This window comes from Paralichthys olivaceus, chromosome 21 (genome assembly GCF_024713975.1).
Source record: "Paralichthys olivaceus isolate ysfri-2021 chromosome 21, ASM2471397v2, whole genome shotgun sequence".
Classification (NCBI taxonomy): domain Eukaryota; kingdom Metazoa; phylum Chordata; class Actinopteri; order Pleuronectiformes; family Paralichthyidae; genus Paralichthys; species Paralichthys olivaceus.
In genome coordinates this window covers 4446859-4455099 of record NC_091113.1, presented here as the reverse complement: position 1 = coordinate 4455099, position 8241 = coordinate 4446859, and the positions used below count along the sequence as shown (strand labels likewise).

General features: G+C 42.8%; 1 protein-coding gene across 1 annotated transcript; it reads left to right on the top strand.

Moving 5' to 3' along the window:
* Positions 1 to 1195: 1195 nt before the first annotated feature.
* Positions 1196 to 7857, top strand: mfsd13a (major facilitator superfamily domain containing 13A). Its single transcript, XM_020104846.2, has 9 exons — positions 1196 to 1423; positions 3266 to 3528; positions 3764 to 3843; positions 4153 to 4602; positions 4695 to 4815; positions 5068 to 5164; positions 5428 to 5599; positions 6290 to 6483; positions 6678 to 7857. The coding sequence occupies exons 2-9, from the start codon at positions 3361 to 3363 to the stop codon at positions 6926 to 6928; spliced, it is 1533 nt and encodes a 510-aa protein (XP_019960405.1). The 5' UTR covers positions 1196 to 1423; positions 3266 to 3360; the 3' UTR covers positions 6929 to 7857.
* Positions 7858 to 8241: the final 384 nt, after the last annotated feature.

Sequence of the window (8241 nt, the reverse complement as noted above, 5' to 3'; positions counted from 1 at the left end):
ACGATGTCCTCGCTAAAATATTCTGTCCTCTGTTGCGTCTGAAGAGAGCAGACATGAGGGACAGGACTTTTTCTAGTGGTGGAGGCGGAACAGGGCCTTGTATTGATCAGATTTTGTCCGTTCACAGTTTTAACACACTGAGAAAGAAATGAGCCACGAGCTGTTGACCGTCAATGAATCCCATTATGCATTCAGTGACAAAGAGACAAATACACTCGGAATCACAGATATGATGGTAACCTACTGAGCTCAGATACACAAGTCATAGAACATTCATACTGTACTGTAGCAGCGTCAAAATACAAATCTGTCAAGTACATTCACAGTAAAAACATTGTAATGGTAGAAACCACCCATCACATGAAGTGCACGTCATAGAGAAGGCCACAGTTACCCATGAGCCTAACTTTGATTTTCAGTGTCACTGTTTTAAATAGTGATTTTTTTATTGTTTGAATAAAGTGTATCATCTTTTTCTAGCTGTACTATTAGCATAATATATCTTGGCTAGCAAAGTCTGAAGTATTGCAGGTGTGGTTAACAACTTTCCATGTGACTCCAATGTTTAAACTCCACATGTGTAGTCACGATGTTTAACACCTCAACTCCATCCCACATAATGGTAAAACATTGATAACATGTTTGCCAACAGGGAAGTTACATCAACGTAGACTTGATCTTTTGTGAAGCTCCTCACCACGACTGATACAATGCTGCCCCCTGCTGAGCAGAAGGCTGCCATCATGGAGAGAGCACCTCCATTTAGATGTGATTGTTGGATCTGCACAAAGAGACAAGGAATTCACCGATTCTTTGAATTTATACCACAGAACAAAACACGTTGGTGTGTTTCTAACCGTTCCCTCAGGTCTTCATGTAACAACCCCCCCCCCCCCCCACTTCAGACGAGCTCCTTCTGTTGACAGTTTTAAGAAACAGCTCAAGACATATTTCTATCATCTTTCTTTTAAATCATTCTAACACTATTTTCTTTCTTTTTATACCTTTTGCTAGTTTAATGCTTTTATTCTAAATATTTGATTAATTGCTAACGTGTTTTTATCTCATTCCTTTCTTTGATTGTCGTATAAATAAACTGTGTTATCATCATTAGTGTTATTATTGTCTCTCTTTCGTCACACGGAAGTGGGCGTGGTGTGACCCTCATTAATCCACCGCTGGGTGTCGCTGTGCTGTGTGTGAGTACACACACACACACACACACATACATACACACACACACACACACACACACACACACACACACACACACACAGCAGATCACGTCTGTAGTTGTCATGACGTGGACTGTCTGTGTTTCTTCAGTCCGTGTCCTGCTCCACCACCGACCACACGTACACACACACACACACACACCGAGCCGGACACCGCGAACTTCACCGGGTCAGCGGCGCCTTTACCGGTACGTACCGTCTGTTGGCTCCGGTACCGACGTACGTGAAAGTTAACGATGAATGAAACGAGTGGGCGCTAACCGGCTAGCGTGTTAACCAAGCTAACCAAGCTAACAACTGCTAACCAGTAGTCGTCGGTAGTCGTCGGTAGTTTGGTTGTTGTTGCTCCTCTCACTTGCTAGCACTTTGAATGTTAGCTGGTTAGCTACCTGTGGATGTGATAGATTGTCACGAAGCCCTTTAATCGATAACAGACGTCGGCGTTTGTCGATAAAGTCGGTCGATGTTTTCAGGAAGCGACATTTTCCTCAACTTTCCTCTCGACACAGTTTGTCGTCGATGTGTTTCCAGCTCCTCATGTTCTTCTTATTCTGCAGCTACGCGACTGTTCTAGAAGACGCTGTTCTAGTTGTTAGCATCTGGCTCCAGGGGCCTTTAAGTCGGGTTCACTCACAGAGCGTGTTCAAGTAAATAAAGAAAACACCTCATCGGCAGAGGAAATAGATAAAGTTAAAGGCTAGAAGGTTTATAAAGAAACGTGGGTCCAGTTATATCTTCAGTGATGAACTCTGGATCACAGTCATTTAGATCTACAAGCAGTAAAGTGAAGCCACCATGCAGAACAGCAGTGTCTCCTGTGTTACTGATGTGATCGTGGTGTTTACATGGCTGATAGTCATCTTCCTGCTTGAATCTGATAGGAGCAGGGCTGGGAAGCTTTTACTTACACTCCAAGGAGAGATTTGCTTTGGCCGAGTGATGCTGAGGTGAACATGTGGTTTTGCAGCTGTGTTTGGAAACGACACTGTGGCTGCCGCTGATGGAAGGGTTCACGTCCCCTCGAGACACAGTTATTGAGAGCTATCAGACAGCGTTCCCGCTGAAGGTGCTCGTAGATCAGAGGCTCAGCTCGTGTCGACCAGGTGTGAAGTAAGACGCCTGCTTCTGTCTTTTAAAGTGAGCCCCTAAGAGCGTGAGAGGGAACTGACGGTAATAAAACTGATGCAGGTTTTGCATTCATTTCATTAACTGCTTTGTCCTCAGCTGCTGTAATAAGAGACTGTTTTGCCAAGGTTGTGTTTTCACCCATGTCCGTTTTTTTGTTGGTTGCGTAACCCATTCAATTTTGGTGCGAATCCAGATCAGCGGCAGATGGAAGAAATCTGCCATATTAGGGGAACTGATATCTCTGAGTATGTGAAATCTGCTGCAGGACTATTGGGCCCTGGCAAAGATATGAGCTCTGCTGTGTGTCGTTCTGTTTCCCAAGCTGATGTGACATGGAGATAACATTATGTTGCGCTTTGCAAGTCTAATATCACACACCCTTTGCATTTACAGTCAGTGCAAATTACAGTGTTGCACATTCAAAGCTTCATTACAATACAGTGTTGAATATGAGACCTGAGGACAATAGAACCCAGTGAAAGCACTTGGCCTGCGGACATGATCATGTGACTTCCCTGTTGTTTCACTGTGAAGAAGAGAGGGAGGAACAGGGAAGTGAAGTGATCCTTAAAATGACTGTTTACTCAAATGCACAAAACACACAGCTTGGATTGGGACGGAGGAGAAAGGAGCAGTGGCCCTCAGCCTAACTAATGAGCACTTACTGTACCACAGCTCCTTTTAGTCTGCTAAACCTCTGTGAGGAGACTGAATCAGGAATGTGAGAGATTAGGGTTTTGGGTTATTCATGCTGAGATTTCAGCAGCAGCTGCAGTAACCTCCAGTAATACTTAATAATGTCTGCAGCTTTTTTAACGTATGCTGTTTGCCTGAAGTGTTTCAGTGAGAGGACACCTTCTCCCTTGCCAACTGAACAGAAAATAACTTTCTCGTTATTGCAGGCTATGATGACGTGGTGACCCTGGGTCGGCCAGGCCGTGAGATGATTGCAGCTTGGCTCGGAGACAGGAAGGAGCAGAGAGATTGAAAAAGAAGAATGGGCAAGAGCGTATGGGGATTCTCGCAAGATATCTTCTCTACTGCGGTGCTGTACGGCTCACTGGCCCTGTTTACCTCCATCCTCCACAATGTGTTCCTGCTTTACTACATGGAGACGTTCGTGTCCATCTACAAGATTGATAAAGTCTCCTTCTGGGTGGGAGAGGTAAGTGAGAGGAAACTGGGGTCTGTATGTGTCAGGTAAAAGTTAGATCTAAAGTTTGACTTATCCTTTAAGCTTGAAATCTAGTGCTTTAACATTAACAGTGCTGCAATGCTGAGATTCAGCAGTGGCTTTCAAAAGCATGAGTTAACTTTTACCTGTCAGAAACGTGATCTAAATAAATCCCTGTTTCCTTTTTATATATAACTGTGTTGACTTCCTCTCTGATGCTCCACAGACGGTGTTCCTGCTATGGAACAGTCTGAATGACCCTCTGTTCGGGTGGCTGAGTGATCGCTCCTTCCTCAGCTCTCCTCAGTAAGTGTCTCCCTCCGTTCGCTCTGAGAAAACCCAGTGGTCAACAGATACGTTTTCCAATGTGTAGGATAGGAAAGTGTAGCTCAGTACTGTCATGAAGTGTTTGTTGTGTTTGTAGTTTTCTGTGTTTATATAGGGGTTTATATAACACTTGCCTGCTCAAGTAGTCCTCGATATACAATATTCAAAAAGCTTAGAAGTATTAAAACATGTTTTTGTCTTTGCCTTACTTGTAAAGTCAGTCTTATTCATTATCACCAAGCTTAAATTTTGATCTAATTCCTGTCGATATTTTGTTTCCCCACTCAGGACAGGCTCTCAGATCACATCTCCAGAGGTGGTGCTGAAGCGCCTGAAGGCTCTCTCCACAAATGGCCCCCTCTTTGCTCTGTCCTTCCTGGCCTTCTGGGTGGCGTGGGCCAGGCCAGGCCTGCAGTTCATGCTGTGCCTGTGCCTGTATGACGGTTTCCTCACCATGGTGGACCTCCACCACAGCGCCCTGATGGCTGACCTCGCCGTGTCCGCCACAGATCGCACGCGCCTCAACTTTCACTGCTCGGTGTTCAGCGCTCTGGGCTCATTCTCTGTTTTTTTGTCCTATTCTTTCTGGAACAAGGAGGATTTTTACTCTTTCCGTCTTTTCTGCGTGACTCTGGCAGTTTTTTCGATTTTGGGTTTTTTATTAGTGTCCAGGTTACTGAAGCATCGTTTTCAGAAGGAAGTCCGTCCAAGGCAGGATGAGGCACTAACGCTCAAAGAGTAAAGATTTTTAATGGATTTAGAAATTCTGGAAAACGTTGGTGTTGCTCCTCTATATCTCACTCCTTTCACTTTCTTTTGTTTTGTCACAGATTGAGTGTCGGCCATGCACCACTTACCCAATCAGAAAAACCTGTCACGATTCGACAGTACCTCAAGCAGCTGTCAAGACACAGGAATTTTATTTGGTTTGTGTCAATGAATCTTGTTCAGGTGAGATACTGATCGTATTTAATGTGCTACAAGAGCTATTAGAGACAAAGTGGGAATGACGTGAAACTAAAATTTGAAAACAAAATTAATGTGTACTAGTTTTCAGAGCAGGATATATTTCTACAGTACAAGATTTAGTCGTGGTTAACCATAAAAATAACCATACAATTGTTTACATTCATGCAGGAACTTGGACCTTAGAGCATTTTGTACTTCAGTGATATTCTTTTAATGTTTTCTCTCCTCCTGTAGGTGTTTCACTGCCACTTCAACAACAACTTCTTTCCTCTTTTCCTGGAACATCTCCTCTCTGACAACATTTCTGCCTCCACAGGTTCTATCTTACTCGGTAAGGTCCCTTTTTAGGAAACAAACAAAAACTCTCACTCTAGTTAAAACTACACAGACAAAAAACACAATGCAATACTTATAATATCATTATCTAGGTTCAGAGTTTTAGTAAATTTTACATGATAATGCTAAAATCAACTGTATTTCTACTTTTAGATCATTTTTAGTCTTGTTTGTTGTCATTCATCTTAATTTTCTTATATTATTTCTGCTGATTTGTTTTCATCAGTTTTAATGCTTCTGTCTTCTGCCTCCATGCAGGGATCTCTTACATTGCCCCCCACCTGAACAACCTGTATTTCCTTACACTGTGCCAGCGTTACGGGGTTTACCAGGTTATCCACTGGCTGTTCATGCTCAAGCTGGGACTTGGTGTGTTCATGGTGCTGGCAGGGGTTGACCACATTTATCTGCTGTGCATCTTCATCGCTAGGTACGGCCGTGTACATGCATCAGGGATCTGATGTGTGACAGCTTGTGCTTTTGTTTGCTTGTTTTATATCTTTCAAATCTAAAATCACACAACATCACTTATCAGGGATGTTTGGTTGCTTTTTGCAACATTCACAAGGAAACACCAAGAACTTTCTGTTTCCAACTTAACTCCAAATATTGAGTTAAATTTAGATAACAAGTTTTTTTTCCCAGCAACTTCACTACACGTGCTTTATTTATGTTGCCCTAAAATCATGAATTTGCGTCAACAAGCTTTTATAATACCCTCTATCTTCAGATCGTCTGTTCAGATAAGGAGTGTCTAAAAGGGTTTTAATTTCTTCAGGTGTCTTATCCCACTGTCAATTACAGAGCTGTTCTTGAAGTTAACAGCAGGATGTGAAAGCCTTGTCGAGCACTTGCAGCTGAGCCTTGATGGAGTGTGTGGTCTGCATATAACTCACAGCCGTGGCAGAAGGGAACAGTGTCAGAATGCTTTGGTTCCTTCTATGATAATTTATTAACTTGTATGATAAGGGTGATAGAGTAATATAATGTGGATTTAGACTCAGGTGCACCTCAGCTTTCTCTGTTCCCCTCTCTAGAAGCTGCTCTCAACACATGAATGATGAACTGCTTTGTTTTCTGTTTGGAGAGATGAGTGTAACCTGCCCTCTCTTCCTCCCAGTAATCGCGTGTTTACAGAGGGGACGTGCAAGCTGCTGAAACTGGTCGTTTCCGATCTGGTGGATGAAGATTTTGTGGTCAACCGACGGCAGCAGGCCGCCTCTGCTCTCCTGTTCGGGATGGTCGCCCTGCTCACCAAACCTGGCCAGACCTTCGCCCCACTCATTGGCACCTGGCTGCTGTGTGTTTACACAGGTACAGACAGAAACACTGGATCCTCCATAAGGAAATACACATGATTGGCTTGTTTCAAATGCTGCTGCTCTCAATTTGAATATTTCATCTGTTTTGTTATTGGGGTGCCACATTCATCATATTCTTTTAGATTGAATCATCCATTCTGAGAAATATATTTGAATGTGTAAATTTCCCTTATTCCTCTTCCCCAGGTTATGATATTTTCGAGAGGGGACCTGTGAAGGACTCTCTGGTCGCTGTGCCTGATGTTGTCTCCGGCTCAGGGACCCCACCTCTACGCCTGGGCTGCTTCTACATGTTGGTGTTCGTGCCTATCATCTGTGCCCTGCTCCAGCTGGCCGCCTGGTCCCGCTTCACACTTCACGGCCGTAAACTGCAAGGGATCAAGAACCTGAGGCAATCGGCCCAGCACGGCCACCTCATTGATGTCAAGGCTATATGAGCAGAACGAAGCTGATCGAAGCTGCACTCAGACACTTTTGAATAATCACTTTTATGGTCCCTTTGAATATGATGAAGCAGAAACCTGCTCTTATTCATTCTTTATTCAATAACACAAAATGTGGCTTCGTGGTCGGTGGAGAAATGCTGCGAGAAAGAGCACGAAACATTTTAACTAACGGAACTTGCCTTATTTTTGTATTAAGATATTAACCTATATTTATATTTGAACAGATGACCAAAAGTTAAAGTGAACAAATCAATCCGTTGGATGTAGAAGGACCAAGGAACCGTCTCGTCACGGTGCAGGCCAAAGATAGGGTGCCCTCTTCTCAGGGGGGTTTTAAAGCATAATTAAATTGTCAGTTATGGCCAGTAACATCAGTCTGTTTACAACAGAGCTACTCTTCTGATTTCTAACGTTATTAACAGGAGGAAGAAAAGGAAATAAAACCGTTACTGTGTTCAGAGTGCTGTTGAGACTGCATGGATCCTGCTCTTCAGGGCCCGTTTCTAACTGTATTTTCATGCTCGGTGTTGGTGATTCTGGTTATGTTTTTTTGCACAAAACTGCCATTTGTCTCTTGTTCTTCTAACATTCAGATTGTGAAACACTTAATGTACGGTTGTAATCAAAACTGGATCAAGTAATTCATGCTGGTGGCTGTGTTGTCAGTTCAATTTTGTAACACTTCGTACTATACAAAGGAAAATAAACTCTGCTGTGCCATTACACTTGTATAATAGAAACTTTTTACCAGGATATAAAAGTGAAATGTTTGACTCATCTGTCCGTGTGAAATCTTTGTTCTGCTTCTGAGTCGCAAGTTACGGAAGTGAACATCTGGAACTTGTAGTTATCGTTCACGATCACTGTTCAAGGTATTCAACAATTCAGCATTAAAGTTGAGTGACCTCAGTTCTGATGAACAGCGATGGTTTGATTTGTGTTTGTTGAGTTGATTCTTAAAATACTTCGCTGTGGCTTCCAGGGGCCAGTTCAGATGATGTGTTTGTTTGAACGCAGTAATCCAATGATACCCAACCACATTTAATATAATAAAGTTTACTACTCAAGTTTATGCATCACTCCAAACACAGCATCCATTATCTGAAGGTACTTTATTTAGAAGGTAAATATATAAGTGACATATCAGGTGTGGTTGTATTGTGACAGGCTCAGTGTAAACAGGAGTTCAGTTCAATCAAAGAGTGATTGTCCTTCTCACGTTGTTTTTAATCGTGTGAATCTTCAGACTTTGGGGGAACAAGTTTGTAATCACTTGTTTTTTATTAAATAAATGAAAACAAGGA